Source organism: Oxyura jamaicensis, chromosome 17 (genome assembly GCF_011077185.1).
Source record: "Oxyura jamaicensis isolate SHBP4307 breed ruddy duck chromosome 17, BPBGC_Ojam_1.0, whole genome shotgun sequence".
Taxonomy (NCBI): Eukaryota; Metazoa; Chordata; class Aves; order Anseriformes; family Anatidae; genus Oxyura; species Oxyura jamaicensis.
This window is the reverse complement of record NC_048909.1, coordinates 5,707,647-5,724,156: the sequence shown is the minus strand read 5'-3', so window position 1 is coordinate 5,724,156 and position 16,510 is coordinate 5,707,647. Positions and strand designations below refer to the sequence as shown.

Sequence of the window (16,510 nt, the reverse complement as noted above, 5' to 3'; positions counted from 1 at the left end):
GCATCTCTGTGTAACAGTACTTCAGAAACGAGCCAATGTGTTATTTGCTGAAATTCAGAATACGTTTTTCAAAGCAAAAAGGGCAGAGCATTTGCAGAGACAGGAGGAACAGGAGGTCAGAAGTTACAGAAAGATGTATGAGCCCTTTATGAATGACACTGGAGAAGCAAGAGCTGGAGGATTCACACAGCTTGAGGTAACACACTTTGAATCCACGCAAGGACCTGAACTCTCATTAAGCTTCTGAGCATCTGGCTGCCTGCACAGACACCGTGTTCTGAACGCAGCACAGTTGTGGTGACCTTTCTTTCCTTCAAGTTTAGTGAATGTGTGAACACCTGATTTTTAAATCACGGATCTCTAACTGAAAGAAAAAAAAAGGTCTGTACATCAGCAATGCATGCACAAAGTATCTGACAAATACATTTGAAACAATGCTCTGCCATTTAGGAACTTAGGTTCTGTTTTTAATTCTGCCATAAATTCCCAGCATGGTTTCGTACGTCATCTAAACCTTACCCCCAAAATATCCCATCAAAAATGGCACCTGCAGTTCAGTACCTCACAGAGCAGGCAAGGGTAAAAAAAAACGCTTGTGGCATGGTCTGAATACAAGATGAGGAGCATCACAGGTAACAGCGCAGATAAGCGGACTTCAGAAAACTCACTGTTACTGGTCCTGCATTTGAACTCCTCGGTCACCACCTACACCAGCACAATAGGGCGCTACTAAAAACTTTCCAGGATGGCATACAGCAAACTATCGGTGAATCTAAAGGAGTATCCCTTAGAATACCGTTGCAGATGTTAAGGGGCTTTCCACTGATTGTCCTTTTGGATAGTAGCTGCTTATTTGTCCTCTTGCCTTTCACACTTGTACTGTCTCGATTATTCTTCTCAAGGGATATTTCAATTTCATGCGAGCCTCACGGCCTCACTGATGCTAGCCTCTAAATCGGTAGAGCAACCAACCTCACTCTGAAGCAAACGACACTCAAGACCTCGTTCAAAACTAACAGGTTAGAAGTAACTAATCAGGTACTGTCGAGCACAAAACATCAGCATAAAGCCTGTTTAACCTCTGTGTTGCATACTCAGGGTAATTCAAAGGCAATGCGGTTAAGTACCCAGGCCTCAGCCAAACCAGGTTTGTCATGCTCTGCAACCTCGTTTGAAAGGAACAACCAGGGAAATGGAATTAAGGCCTGCTGGTTATACCAGCTGGAGAAACAAGTCAATTCTGGACATGTTTCTTTCATATAAACCCGTTTTATTATTTGAAGAGTTTTGTTGTTTGACTTTTTTTTTTTAACATAAAATGAGAAGATGTAAAAAGTACTGTTCCCCTGAACTGAACCCATCAGTCAGAGAAAGGCAATGCCTCAAATCCCATTTCAAGCCTCTCGCTGCCAATCTAAGCCCCAAGAGTTCTTTCTCATGGCCAGACATTCCTTTCTCGTTTGAGCTATGCACATCGGTTTCTTCATTCTCACTTGCGTGTTTGGGGTGGAGGAAATGGCGAGAAAGGTATAAATGGGGAAAGCTCAGCAATGCCTCTCTATTTTGGGTAGAGACCACTGTTTCAGCTACTTGGGGCCTCAACACAGCTCAATTATTTCATTTATCACAGAGGACAGTTACTGTATCCCCTGTTTGGTAAATTTTTAGCAAAATTTAGCCTAGAATATTTGATTTGTGCCAGGTCATAGAAATTATACCCCCAGCATTCATGCTTTGTTGTATCTCATCCTTTTTTCTAATACTTTCCCCCCAAGTGCTTCTTCCCACAGTGCTTTCTCTTCACCTTAGTCTTCTCTTGTTCTCATTTTCTGATGCTAATTTGCTCCATTATGTAAAAGTGAAAACTTATTAATACTTCATCTCATGAAACACAAAGAAGAGAAAACACAGATCAGCACTGTAATAGTTACAGCCACTTTAGAGACACTTAGCAGCCTCAGGCTAGTAAACCCCCTCCCCCAATTATCCTTGATTTTACCCTATTTCCAGTGCAGTGTTACCACATCAGAACGCTTGTGTGTCTGATACTGCCATGCCAGAAAGAAAAAGCTAGGTATGATTTATTGAAATACTGGTGATAAATTGAAGCTCCAGCAAATCAGAGATACTGGAATAATAATAAAATAATTAAACTGCAATTACTTAGAACAGTCATCTTTTAGAGCTATTCGCTCATTTCTCATCCTCGTGGAAGAAAAAGTCCAGACACGCACAATATTATAGGGGCACACGTACCACCTTTGCAGTAACTTTGCATATTACTTACTGAGAAAAAACGTTGATTTATTTTCGGTCTGTTTCACATATTCAAATTCCAGTTTGCTTATCTCACTGCCATCTCAAAAACAAAACAAAAACAACAACAAAAAAAAGCTTTTATCCTCAGATTCACTCTGACAACCTAAAGTTTTTGAACGGCAGCCTGTGCTTAGCGTTTTTATTAGGATGCAGACTGTGTATAAATCCACACTTGTAATATTTAGTCTACTACCAAACAGTAACGTGCCTTGGCAGTTCTAATATACCAATTACAGATAATTTAGTGATGACTGAAGATGATCTATTTATAGATGATAAATCTTTCTGTTAAGCTTTAAGAACTTCTTAAAAAAGCAACACACTATGCTACAGGGTTCAAGTATTTCATGCCAGTTATTCAACATAAAGCAAACCTAAAAAATAATTCCCCCTACTTGCTGCAGTTTAACTACTTGCAGCAGTAAAATTATTCACACAATGCTCACTTTACATTTTAATAGTGGTGTTGAACTTGAATAGAAAATAGATTTATTTCACTCATTAAGGGATGAACTGGCTTGTTACTGCATCTTCAAATACTTACTGTATCTTCAACAAATCTGCTGATCTCTTAAACTTCTCTTGGCAAGTGCCGTACTAGGATTTCACCAGTAACACTAGCAGGGCCACATCCACTCTTTGGAGCGCCCACTCCGTATCCTGTCTTCTTTATTTTGACTTACAGACCGAACTCCCTCCCTGCAATAGCAGGAATAACTCTGCTCAAGTTCGCGCATCCACGCCTGCTTATACCAGGGCTAAATTTATCCTCAGCGTTCATCGAGAAGCTGTTCCAGTGAAGGTGCAATTGGAAAAACCCCTGCAAGCCGACATACCTGTGAAAAAGCACTGCTGTAGGAGCCTGGGACACCGGGGAGCGTGGCTGTGGCCCTAAGCAGCACGGCCTGACCCCGCTGCATGCCCCGGCCGGCGCTGGGGCAGGCGAGGCCGAGCTCTTTTCTGCCTTTTCCTCCTTTCTGCCCGGCAGCACAGCGGAGCAGCAACCCCCCACAGCACAAAGCTCCGCAACTCCCTCGCCAAACCCCAGCGGACGCGCAGGGCCAGGGAGCCGAGCAGCAGGCTCTGCACGCCCCGCGTTGATCCCCCTGCCCCGTCCCCTCGGTAAGCGCACACCACGGACGCTGACTTCAAATTGCGTTTAATAAGGAACGAGCCAGCCCCGGAGAGCTGCGGAGCCAAGGGCGGGCGGCAGCGGGGCGCTCGTGGCGGCACCTCACGGGGGGCGCCCGCGGCCCGGCAGCGGCTCCGAGCGCTGCGGGGCTTCTGCGAACACCAGAACACCAGAGTTCTCCTCAGACACCGGGGCTCTCCTAGGCACCAGAACTCTCCTCAGGCACCAGAACTCTCCTCCGCCATCACGGCTCTCCTCAGTCGCCGGCTCCCTCACGGCGCCCCCAGCCCTCGGCGCCATCTTAACTCCTGGCACCCCCTGCCCGCACCGCCCCTCGTGTCTCCAGCGGCGCCCGCTGGCGTCCAGCGTGGGAACGGCCGCACGGAAGGAGAAATCCCCGCTCAAACATCACGGTGGCCCCGTCCCCAGCACACCCGCGGCTTTGCCCCAAGAAGCCAGCTGAGACGCCCACCAGCACCCCCCCTCCGCCATGAGCCCTCATCGCCCTTCCCCAACATGGCGCCGCCAGCCTCACTTCCCGCCCGCGGTGACGTCACCCCGCAGCGCCTCGCCCGTCTCCATGGCAACGGCTGTGGGGGCCGCCATGTTGGCGGACGGGTCGGCGCCCGGGGCCGCGGTGCCATCGCTGTGGAGAAGCGGCCGGAGCCTGCGCTGCGAGGCGGTGAGAGGCACCCGCCGGGCCCCGGGGCGGCCCCGGCCCCGCTCCGCGCCGCTGGGCCGCCGGGAGCCGCCGGCATGGCCACAAGCAGGAGGCCCCGGTGCTGACAGGGCAGCGGCGGCCCGCTCCTTCCCTCCCGGCCGGGCGCGCTGAGGGAGCGGCGGGGCCCCGGCGCCTCCCTTCCCTGCTCTTCCCTCGCCTCGCCCGGCCGTCAGGGCCCGGCACCGAGACCGGGGAGCTTCCCGATGCTGCCGGGCCCGAGCTCACCGCCTCTGCCCCTTGGCAGCTTTTTATCGTCAGGCCCTTTGTGCAAATTGGCCAAGAAACACGCGGGCGGCTGCCACAAAGCCAGTCCGAGAGCCAGTAATAAACGCTGTGCCCGGCATCGCGGTCAGTTTCCGCTGTGGCCCGTGGAGGCTCACTCCCGGTTTGGTTTCGCTCATCCTCTGCACTCAGTACTGCAGAGCTCACTGCCTGGATTGAAGCGGTACCCAGGCATCTCTGCCTCCTGTCAGGTCGTGTGAAGGTGACGAACATGTCACCAGCACCCGGAGAATGACAAGGGCACCCTGCTTTTAACCATGAACCTGAAAAGTGCGAGTGTGTCTGAAAGCCTGTGCAGTGCCAGAAAAGGGAAGATGCTCTGAATGCTTTGTGCGGCGCTCTCTGTTTGACTTACAGTGTTTCTTCTCTTCCTAGAAAAGCTGCCAGACTGGGCAAATTTCAACAGCAGAAGCTGCGGTACAGTCACAGGCAAGTCAGGATGCCAGTGTACAAACGGATCAAAGCATAGATGCTGCCCAAGCCTTCCAGCAAGAAGTCCAAGTAGATTACACTAGCCTTCTACTGTTCCTTCAGAGAGTGGAGGATGTTGTTATCAAAGAGCTGAATAAAAACTGGACAAGCCGTGCCTTTGATGGCTTTGAAGTGAACTGGACAGATCAGCATGAAGCAGTAAGTTGACAGCATGCAGATTCTTGTCATTACCCAAGGAGAGCTGGTTGCAGTGGCTCTGACTCATTAGTTCTGTTTCTTACTGCTGTGATTATTCTTGTCCTATTCTAATAACTAAAAAATACATCATTTTTTCCTGCTGCTTTCTCCCTTGCTTTTCACTCGCCCTTGCCTGGTAAAGCTATCCCTGTTAGCGACTGCTGCAGCAGCTTTATGAGAAGGAAGCCTGCAGCTGGTGTGGGCTTATCTTCAGCTCCCAGGAGCCCCTTCAGAGAGTGCCAGACGACAAGTTATCTGACAGCAGTTGAAGTCAGTGATTTGGCACCTCTTCCTATTTAGATTATATTTGTTTAGTGTACAGCGTTGAAGAGTGGGAGCAATTTGTAGCCGTCAGTACACGTTGGTAGAGTCATTTCCAAATCGTTTCTGGTGAAGCTTAGCGAGGGCAGGAATCATACTGGGGGCCTGTCGTGAATGCTAATGGTGCATCCCTCCAGACTTGCCATGCAGACCCCGAAGTGTGCACTCTAAGGGAGGTGATTATGCAGGGATGGTTCATTTTGTAGGGTCACGTGTTTTTTTTTTCCCCCTTCTTTTTCACATATAATTGTATGCTACTTTGACAGACAGGAAGCCTACACTGTAACCATACGACCATATCCAGGGGCATGCACAGATCTCATTTCTCTGTGTTCAGAGATGATTGCTTCAGTGCTTGAATTTGATCTCTTCCAGGTGCTGTGTTTGCATACGTTGTCATACCCCGAGGCTCAGGATCAACACCTGCAGGTTACCAGCGTCTCGTGGAATGCAACTGGATCCGTTCTTGCATGCTCGTATGGCCGGTGAGTATCTGACTGGGTTTGAGAGCTTAACTGAGGTCGCTGTGACATTTCAGGCTGACCTGAGATTTACATACGTTCCCTTTCTCTGCAGTAATCAACTAGATATAAACACACCTTGTTCATGTTAAAAAAAAACAATAATTCAAAGAAAACACATCTCAGGGCAGTCTTAAATTATGGCATTTATTTCTTCTGCTTTTTGCCATATAAAATGGATATCTATGCTTTTACTGATTTGTTTCTAGATAGATTCTGTTTGGAAGAGAAATGCAAACGCACTTGCAAATGTAGGAGGGCGAGGTTTGAAGTACGTCCTTGTGTTCGCTGAAGATCGTGTTGTTTTAATGTGGTCTCTTAGCTCCCCAGGTGAACCTGCCACCCGTTAACGTGTGCGCCTGGTGCCATGAGCATGTGCTAACAAACATTTAAGAATCTCTGAAACGGGGGTTGGACAAAACGTTCATCTAATCTAGTGAACGTCTGTAACAGCATCTCTTCTGTGCCTTACCCTTGCCCTTACTCAGTTTTCTTTCTACCATTGTTTCCTTAAACTAAAGGCCCTGGCAAAAAGCGTATCCACAAATGAAGGGATAGGGAAAAGTAGAACAGGGCAAACCTGTATGCTGCTTGCCCCTTCTGCTCTTCCAGTCTTCAGCTATTTCCAGATTGGAATATGGTTTCTAGTCTGTGGTTACCCTCAGTAGAATTCCCTGCCGTGAACTTCTGCAGTCTCGCTGAATCTTTGAACTTGTAGCATCCACAACAGTCTTGAATAAGGCGTTTCAAGCTCAACTACACACTGTATGAAAAAAGTGCTCCTTTTATTTTATTTACTCAGTATCTCTTCCAAGTAAAAGCAGAAGCCAAGTTCAGAACAATTGCTTCCTGTCCTGGCCACTCACTGGTCTGCAGATCTCTGTCCTCTGTATCAGCGCCGTGTAGCAAGATGTTACGTCACGTTGGTCAACGTGCTGACAAGAGGACACAGATACTGCACGAAGGCCCCGTCAGCTCCCCAGGGAGCTCTTTACCATTACCTGCACATGTCTGTACAGCTTCTCAGATGTGCCACCTCAAAGTACCTTCCTGGCAGAACCCTTTACCTTCAGAAAATGCACTGCATTGCAGCTGTGATATTTGCTGGGATGTGGAGTGGTAAATATGCAGGTCTTGGGACTGCTGCTTTGGGCAGATGGCTTCTGGCAGGCATCACTTTGGGTTTGTTCTGCCCCCTTACATTTTGGTAAGCATGCAGTGAATGAAGCAGCTGGAGATAACAAAGCAAGCAGGGTGGCAGGTGTCTTTTAGTAGCCCAGAGAAGTAATTCCTGAGAGCCATTCATGGCCAAGAATTATTATGGGCATGAGACTGAAGTGAAAGCTGTAGAGCTGGGGCAGGTGACGTGATTTGTGCAGGGTACTCACCACCATCTGTGGGTTGTGAAGGAGGATCTTTGATCCCATGGAGGCACCCGGACTTCAAATCATGCTGCCTAGCTCGGGCCAAGCAGGACTCAGTAAGTCTTTTAGCCCCGTCACTCCGCCAGGTAAGATAGTTCCTCACGGTGCGTTCTCAGACCCTGGGTCTTTGATTGCTTGTTTAGAGGAAGAGTGGCTTGCAAATCAGCCTGCCTGCATATCAGCAGCAATTTGGGCTCTCTGCATTTTCATTCCCAAGTATTCATAGGAACTTTCTGTACGTGCTCTTTCGTTGTTCCCACTATTTGAACTGCTAGGAGATCTTGGCACAATGAATCAAGGTGAGATTTCCTGGCAGGCACTTGGTTCAGTCTGCGCACTGAAATGCACCGTGTGTATGTGAGCCTACAGAGACGTTGCATCACCTCATGATCCCTCGAGCTCAGTTTTCCTTCTAGCCACAAAGCAACACGCGTATAAATGAGTGGGAAATATCAGAGCTCTGCTTGGACTGGGATTCGCCTCATATCAGACAAATAAGATGTAGCTTTCTCTTCTTTAGGTTGAATGATGGGGACTGGAGCACAGAAAAATCCTACGTTTGTACTTGGAATCTGGACAGAAGAGGGTTGGATCCGCAGCGCCCTGACCTAGTGGTGGATGTTCCCAGTTCTGTCCTGTGCCTGGCTTTCCATCCCTCCCAGCCTTCACTGATAGCTGGTAGGTCCGATCTTTTTTTCTCTCTCTCACCTCAGCCTAAGATTCCTTGTGACAGTAATGCTATTGCAGCTCCGCACCCGGAGGAACCAGCGCTGACAAATGCACTTTGGCTTCTGAACTGGGAGCTGGAACTTACTGCTTTTTTCAGTGACATCTGCCTTTGTATCAGAGAGCTCAGAGTGAGAGGCAAATTCAGCCCTAGCTGTGAGCAGGAGTGTACTTACTTTGGTGGAGATGCGTTCTCTTCCACCAGAGCTGACTGTGCCCTCTATGGCTACCTTTGAAGTTGTTGGGCCTGTTTCCACCAGAGCTTCATGGCTGCATCTGTCACGCTTTGGGCTGAGGGCTGCAGGTCCCAGGACACCGGTCATGTTGGCAGTGAGAGAAGTTCCCCCCTGTTCTGTTCTAGCAACAGAGCAAACTGCCCGTGGCATTGCTCGTGTTGTGCACGATCAGATCTCACATGCTTATCGGTATCCTGCTCCTCTCAGGTGGCCTGTTCAGTGGGGAGGTGGTGGTGTGGGATACCAGCAGAAGGGACGACCCTTTGATCTGGAGGACAGGGCTGACTGACGACACTCACACCGATCCCGTCTATCAGGTGAGAGAGAACACCCACAGTAGACACAGCTGGGGGAGGAGAGAGTTGGCACTGCTCTGTGTTATGCTTTCACTTCTTGCTCATCTTGTTGGCACTTCACCTGAAGCTCTCAGGCCGCTATGTTCTGTTTTGGTTAACTATTTTTCCCTGCTCTAACGCCTGAAGTGGCAGTTGTTGAATCAGACACTTTCTCAGTAAAAAATAACTTCTTCTTGTTCAGGATAATTGAGGAGTAGGCCTGTTCCCCTGCTTTACCTGTTTATTGATGCAGACAAAGCCAACAAGAAAGTAGTAAAGTGTCACTGATCCTTAGCTGGAAGCTTAAAGTTGCACAGAGTCACAATTTGTCATGCTTCCTGCTGGTTCTCTTATTTTTTTTTTGTCTTTCTGATCTAAAATTTGGGAAAATGCTTGTAATTATAGCTGAGTGGAAGTGCTCTAATTACTGGATCTCAGAAATAATGACAGGTGAAACACGGAAACTGGAATTCAGTCCTGACCACCTAAGCTCATCTGTCTGTGTGCCAGCTCCCGGGGAAGCGAGTTTGGCACCGAGGTGACCGAGTGCCACCCGGCTCTGCTCCCAGGTTGTCCCCAGGACAGGGGACTGCAGGCTGCTGAGGGTGGGGTTGGTTCTGGCAGCCCCCACTTGATGAGTTCCTCACGTTTGGAACAGGTGAGCTGGTTACCTGGTGCCAAGCACAGAAACCACTTCCAGCTGCTGAGCGTCTCGACGGACGGAAAGGTGCTGGTGTGGAGGGAGGAGCGCGATGGGCGGCTAGCCTTGGCTGAAGGGTTTGCGCTGGTGGCTCAGCAGATCCCTCGTAGTGCTCAGCTGAAGAAGGTGAGTTCAGTGGTTCAGCAAAGCCTCATCTAACAAAAGCACTTCAGCGCCAGAGCCCGGCTGGCAGACCTCACCTTTCACATGAGAAGGGACGGGAAAAGCCCCCACTTTGAACACCACTAACCCTTGGTCCCATCTCCCTTCCTCCACTGAAAATCATTCCTTGGAAGACTGGCAGCAGCTGCGGTTTTGCCATGGTCTAAAGTTGCTGGGATGGAGAAGAGACCTTGCTTATCATAATAATAATTCATACAAATCCCATTGTGGGCGGGTGCTGCAAGGGTTGAAGGCTGAGCAGAGAACATCTCAGTTGGTCCCTGACAGGCTGGTTCGTGCTGCTCTGCCTGCACCTGCGCTGTCAGGGCCCCCAGCACTCACAACAGGTTTTGTTTTTTTCTCCTAGCTCATGTGGGGAGAGGCCGCTGTGGGTGTGACCTCGCTCTCCTTTTCACACTTCGATCCCCGCGTGTTCATTGTTGGCGTGGAAGGCGGCTACTCACTGAAGTGCTCCATGGCAGCAGAGACTCCGGCTCTTCGCCAGACAGGTTCCTCGGTCCCGCTCAGGGCGCCAGCAGAGCTCGCCTTCTCCCCCCACGGCGGGCCAGTGTACTCTGTCAGCTGCTCCCCCTTCCACAGGCAAGTGCCGTAATCAAACACTGCCACTGCACCTTGGGCACAGGTTACTGCCTGGCTCTAAACATGCATTTTCAAATAACACTTTTTGTACGTGTGCAAGTTCCAAACAAGGGGCACCTGGCACCGGGAACTTGAGCAAGTAACTTCCCCTTGCAGGACGACCAGTGTACGTTCGCTCTGGTGAAGCTGCGCACTCAGGTACACCGCGTGAGGTCAGGACAGGAGTAACACAAAATAGCATTTGCACTGAGGCCAGCGTAGAGCATTAGCACCTTCCTTAGATCATCCCATAATAATAATGAAGAGCAATTCAAAGTCAAGGGGTGCATCTCAAAAAAGTAATTTACTTCATGAGTACTGAAGTGCTCTGCCCGTTGCACATCGTACTCGTAGCTGCCTGAATTCCAGCGAGACGCTGACATCTCTGCCTGCTGTTCACCCACCCTGGAGAGGCCCCGAGCCATCTTTCCCTGAAACGTGCTGATGGCCCAGGTCTGCAGTTCCTTGGCATGAGACAAACACGCCCCTGACAATGCCAGGCTCTATGTCGGCAGTTCTCAGGCATCTCTGGCCCACGACCCACCACACTCAGTGGACAACACGAGCCCTCATTAAACTTAATTGCGAGCGCTAACAAAGCTGTGCTTCTACAGCCCACATCCCAGAGCACAGCTTGGAAAGCGCTGCCGTAGGAAACAGCCAGATACTGGCAAAATAGGAATAGCGGCCAAGCTCACGCCCCGCGAGTGAATTTTGTTCCATGTCTTCAGCAATAAGGCCTACCAAGTTGTTTCTGGCTCCCCCCACCCAGGAATCTCTTTCTGAGCTGTGGGACTGACGGACAAGTTCACCTGAACTCCATGCTGCAGCCACAACCCCTCCTTTCGCTTCAGTTAGCCAAGAAGTACCTCTTCTGCGTACGCTGGTCTCCAGTTCGGCCCCTGGTCTTCGCAGCTGCTTCTGGGGAAGGCAAGTAACTGTGTGGCTATTCTCAGACAGAAAATTTAGATTTTGAGCTGGGTATTAATTGATACGAGTCAGTTGTACTGATTAGCATATCACACAGGCAGAGAGCAACGAGCATTGTTTGTACTGTGCAATTAGTACAACGTAGTTATTTCTAACTCTACAAGATGAACAGGAACAGCTCTTTTACTTTCGCTCATACCAGGTTGCTACAGCAGCTTACAGGGATGTAATGTGGCTAAAACTGATCTCTGTCTCCTTGTTTTGATGTTTTTTTTTTTTTCTAGAGCTAAGAATAAGCAAGAACTAAACAAGAACTTTTTCTTTAGAAAATTGCCCCAGTATTTTTGAGTCAAGGAATGGAGATTTCACAAGAGTTTAGCCAGCTGCTTTCAGGGCTCTGACAGCAGAGTAAATGCGCAGTCTTGCAGTGATGGCAGCTGCCACAGTCTAGACACCATCAGAGGGAAGGGGGAACAGGTTAAGAAGGACATCTGTAAGTGTACCAGACTAAGCAGATAATATTCTGCTGTTAAGTACCAAGTCTGTTACCATGCAGCAGTAAGAAGTGTTTCTGTTTTACAGGAGACGTGCACCTGTTTGATTTTGCGAAGAGCTCCCAGAAGCCTGCTGTTTCCATAAAGCAGGCTGCGGCTGAATGCCCTGTGTACTGCTTGGAATTTAACATCAAGCAAACTCAGCTCTTGGCAGCAGGGGATGCTACCGGTACAGTCAGAGTCTGGCAGCTGAGTTCTGACTTTACCGAGCAGGCACCCAGGGAGATGACTCATCTGGAGCAGCTGGCAAGCGAGGCCACAGACTGAAACACTGAAACAGCAATGGAACCAGCTGCTGGGAGCTTGTAACTACTCTGCCTCCACAAAAAGTTCCCATTCACCTGTTCCACAGCATTAACCTGCAAAACATGTAACTATGGTCACAGCTGGAGTCTCACCCACATCAGTTAAATTTTGCATTTACCCATTAAACACGAGATGATGTGGTTCGACCAGTAACTTTTATTGAAGCACACTGCAATGTTTGTTTTCCCTAAGAGTTTTAAGCTAAGCAGTTTAAGGTTACATCATAAAGAGACATTGATTATTGTAGAGCACAAAGAGAGAGACACATGCAGAGCTACAGTCAGCAAACGTGAGCATGTTCCTTGTATCATTGGGTACTAGTGTTCTGTATCAATTCACAAAGAGTGAACGTGTAAATTCTATGTAGTCGTAGGCAGAAGGAAGTTCTCTGCCTTTGCCATCCATGTAGGGCTTCATGTGAGAAATGCAGTAATCGGCTTGTTCCCGGGTCAGGTTCTGAAAGAGAAAGACAGCGCTGAGGTGGGCTCTGAGGCTGCTGCTGGGCCCCTGGCATGCGGCCCTCCCCCTTCCGAGGGCACACAGCTTGGAGCAGAACTCCAAGAAGCTCCACAACTATGCCCAGCATGGAAACGTTCTGTTTTGTGCACAGTTTGGTTAAAGGTTGGAAGGTCTGGCCCGAGTCTTCCCCCCGAAGAGAAGACAGAACAGGTAGCTGATAGGAGGAAGAGCAACCTCCTCATTTCTCTGCCAGCTGGTGGGTTCAGACAGGAAAAACTTGCCATCTTGGCGGGCAGTGAGAGGAGATGTTCATACTAAGAATAGATGCTAAAGTTTCTCCTTTAACTAGAGAAACACCTCCCTCTAGTTTCCCAGATGATTACAGGAAAGCACCCCATGAATGCACTCCCTTCCCAGGCCTTTGGGGAGTTCTCTTTTTACTCAACCCGAGTAGTTCTTGGGCAGTTATAGCTTCTCTTCTTCCTCTGGAGAGCCAAAGAAGCAGAGGGGTAGGGTTGTTACTTCTGCATTTTGCAGAGGATACCATTGCAGGCTCAGAACTGATTCAGCTAGCGACATGAACTTCCAATTAATTGCTCTTTGTTAACAATCTATGAACAAAAATCCTCCATCTGTTACTAGGGGCCACAGCTGGTACGTACCTGGTAGAGTTCCTCCTTGGTCACATAGGGCTTCCCTTCTGAGCTGAGGGCACGGAAAGCACTCTCGATCTCCTCGCTGGATTTCACGTTTTCTGTCTCCCTGCTGATCATAAACGCCATGTACTCCTGCAGTGAGACGTGTCCATCTCTGCCAGTGAAACAAAACAGTGTGTGAACGCTGCCATCCGTTACTATCCAGAAGAATGCAGTTCCCTCCTGAGAGAGGGGCTTTAACTTTCCTGGGAGCAAAAAAAGTCTTAACACAGGAGGCTATATCAATACCAAGTCCTTTTTTAAGGTGAATGTCTTCTTCACAAATGTCAATCTTACCTTCATGAATACTCTTTTAAATGAATTATTGTGAAAACAACCGTAGCATCTCCATAATAAATGAAAGCAAAGCTCTCGGCCCGTAAGAGAGCTACACCCCACAGAAGGTACTGATACCACAGCTTGCAACAGGAATACAGAAGGTCCAATCCACGTACCTGTTGGGATCAACAGTGTCAAGAATAGACTCAAATTCGGGATCTGGCTCTCCTTCCTCAACCATAGGCAGGTCGTAGCCAAGGGAGCGCAAGCAAGACTTAAACTCCTGGTGATTAAGTCGTCCGGATTTGTCCTTGTCAAAGTGCCTAAAAACACAAAACCAAAGCTCACATTCTTAAGTGTCAGGTTGTTAAGTGACTGACAGCTACACGCTGGGCTGAAAACTAGAACATGATAACCAGCCCACCATTCTGGACAAATGAGCTTGAATCAGTAGACATTTCCTATCTAACATACGTAAAAATGAAAGCACAAATTCTTTACTTTGCTTAAAAAGCATCCAAAAATGACAATATTCCCATCTGGAATTCATTGGCACTCCTGGTTCCTACACTGCCGTGCCCACAAGTGAGCGTGCCCAGGAAAGCCTCGTGTGGCCGCACCCGGCCGGCAGCGGGTGCATCTGAATCTCCTGCCATCTGGCAGAGACGAGGGCAGCTCAGCACAAAACTGGGCAGACAATAAGGGAGCTACAAACAGAGCAGTCAGAGAATCCTGTGAACAGGGGCCATCCACATGCCAGAAATATCTCACAAGAATTCCTCTGGCATGCGTTTCCTGCCACTCACTTGAACATCATGCTGAACTCCTTCAAGGCCTCCTCAGTGACTCCAGTCGTGTTTCTGCAAAAGAAGAAGCAAAGCTAGTGAACAGTTCCTGAACTGCAGAGCTCTGCTGGGGTCCCACACCAGCCAGCTGCATCAAAAGGTGAGGACACACGAGCAGACAAAACGTTACATCATCACAGCGCAAGAGAATAAATCAGTTCCTGCAAGACATCACTGCTAATGGCCAGCAGGAACCATATCAAAGACTGCTAACTTCATCCCGCTGAAAGAGCCGGGAGGTGGTGATCGGCAAGCAGCTCTCTAGGCTGCCATACGTGGGTCAGAACACAGCAGAGACTCAGCGCTGTCACGCAAGGCTCATTTCCAGACAGACAGATGCGTCTCCTCGTTTATCCCCCACCCAGGCAAGGCACACTTCACGCTGCACACGGGGTAGGGAGTACCGGGCTTGGATCTGCTGTTCCAGGTTGTGCTGCATTCTCATCCCCAGCTGGTCAAGCTGGTCCCACTGCTGCGCCAGCCCCACGGTGCTGTGCTCCGTGTACTTGTTGTCCAAGATAAGTGCCTCTTCCATGGCAGCTCCGAGGTCCTCAATCTTCTTCAGCTGGCTCCTCATAGCTCGGATCTCCTGGTGCTTGCGCTGCACAGAGGGAGCAGGAGGAGGAAATCAAGGAGTGCAAAAAAACCCAACCAACCAACAAAAAAAAGCCTTAAAATGAACATGTGTCGAGCATGGGCTGGCAAGGGAGGAAGGTTTATGTTCTGTCTGCTGGGATTATATATGTATGTTTATTTATATACACATGCACACATATGCTGGGATTTGTAAATAGTATTCAGAATAATCTCTTTGTGCATGTTGTTGGAAACCAACAGGGCTTGCAAGCCAGCTCTTGAGACAGAAAGAATAAACTCTTATTAGAAAACATGCTACAATACTGTATTCTCTTTGCCCTACCCCTGCCCTTTAGAAAAGAAGAACAAAAAGGAAACCTGTATCATAGTGTTGTGTAATGGCCTGGGATGTAAGTAGACATCAGATACGTAAATAGGTAATCCCAAAGGCTTCTTCAGTATTCAAAATATATAAAATCGATTCAGATTTTACTGTACAATGACATGCATTCTCATTCCCACCCGGTGTTCCCAAGATACCACTCAGGAGAGGTGTTTTAGAAATCGATGAGCATCGCTTACTTTAGTAGCTTCCAGCTGCGATTCCAGTGTTCCCGACTCCTCCACCATACAAGACCTAAACACAGAATCACAGTGAGCGCGCGCACTTCTCCCGTAAAAAATGGCAGGTGGGGCTTGAAATTAACAGTCCTTCCTTACAATTAAAAATCCTTACAGCAGTGTTATTCTCCTGTGAATATTTAAACACTGGTTTTGTGTTTTGTTTATTCTGACTCATCCTCTTTCAGACAGACACGTGTAGATCTCGTTTTGATTCTTATTTCTTTATAGAGTTAATTTCTAGCCCCATTTGAAAGGCAACACGATCAGCAGCCACACTTCATGCCAGATCCAAAGCACCCACTTTTCCAGACCTAATGAAATTAGAAACTCGGTGCAGTCCCACCCCACCGTGCCCAGCACACACACACACGAACTACAGGTGATTCACCGGGGACAGGCTGTATTAGCCAGCAAGATACAGGTGCTCTACGGAGGCGTGTTACGTGGGGAGAAAATGGGGAAAAAGACCTTGAAAACTATTGGCTTGGTTGAAAAGTAGTCTTAGTACAGCATAGCGCTGCAGAAAACAACAGGTCTCCCCTAGGCAGCAGTGGCTGATGGAAAGTTGCCTTTTCTGCCCACCTCTCCCATCCTGCCCCCAGGGAAACTGAGGCAGGGCCACTCCTCTCAGCCCAGCTCCACGCTGAGCACAGCAGCCCCCTGCCCTGCCCTAGCACACAGAGATCACCACTGTGGTGATGGGGCTCCGGGATCTGCTTCACGTGGCCTAGCTACGGAATGTCTCGGGATGTTTCCCCCCCCCCCAAATCCTACATGGCCTCTAAGCAGCAGCGTTCAGGAACCTCTGCCCTTCCAGCACGTACAGCGAGAGCTCTTCCTGAATGACCTGTGCTTGGACAGCCAGGCTGGGCACCGCACTTTTGGCTCTGCCGTGTTTAAGATCCTGTCCCTATAATCAGGTTCCCACTGAGATCCATCCTACGTGCTTTCAGGCTCCTTGAGGAGGGGATTTCAAGTGCTGAATCACTCTGCAGCAATGAAAATGCACCAAACACCCGGGCGTCTCTCACCACGGGGTTAAGGCTCAGATTCAG

At 48.9% G+C, this 16,510-nt stretch overlaps 2 protein-coding genes across 10 annotated transcripts in view; one reads left to right on the top strand and one right to left on the bottom strand.

Moving 5' to 3' along the window:
• The first annotated feature begins 3,926 nt into the window (after positions 1-3,926).
• Positions 3,927-12,121, top strand: DYNC2I2 (dynein 2 intermediate chain 2). Its single transcript, XM_035341805.1, has 9 exons — positions 3,927-4,133; positions 4,830-5,084; positions 5,820-5,929; positions 7,910-8,067; positions 8,559-8,668; positions 9,345-9,512; positions 9,916-10,148; positions 10,960-11,117; positions 11,700-12,121. The coding sequence occupies exons 1-9, from the start codon at positions 3,942-3,944 to the stop codon at positions 11,936-11,938; spliced, it is 1,623 nt and encodes a 540-aa protein (XP_035197696.1). The 5' UTR covers positions 3,927-3,941; the 3' UTR covers positions 11,939-12,121.
• The window catches only part of SPTAN1 (spectrin alpha, non-erythrocytic 1), a 54,167-nt gene continuing 49,770 nt past the window's right edge, over positions 12,114-16,510 (bottom strand). For all 9 annotated transcript variants that reach the window (XM_035341802.1, XM_035341797.1, XM_035341796.1 and 6 more), the window contains 6 exons: positions 15,414-15,468; positions 14,660-14,856; positions 14,217-14,270; positions 13,587-13,733; positions 13,099-13,246; positions 12,114-12,433 (listed from right to left, as the gene is read on the bottom strand). In XM_035341802.1, coding sequence (XP_035197693.1) covers positions 12,308-12,433; positions 13,099-13,246; positions 13,587-13,733; positions 14,217-14,270; positions 14,660-14,856; positions 15,414-15,468 — 727 coding nt within the window. In that variant the 3' untranslated portion in view covers positions 12,114-12,307. The remainder of the gene's footprint in view (positions 12,434-13,098; positions 13,247-13,586; positions 13,734-14,216; positions 14,271-14,659; positions 14,857-15,413; positions 15,469-16,510) is intronic.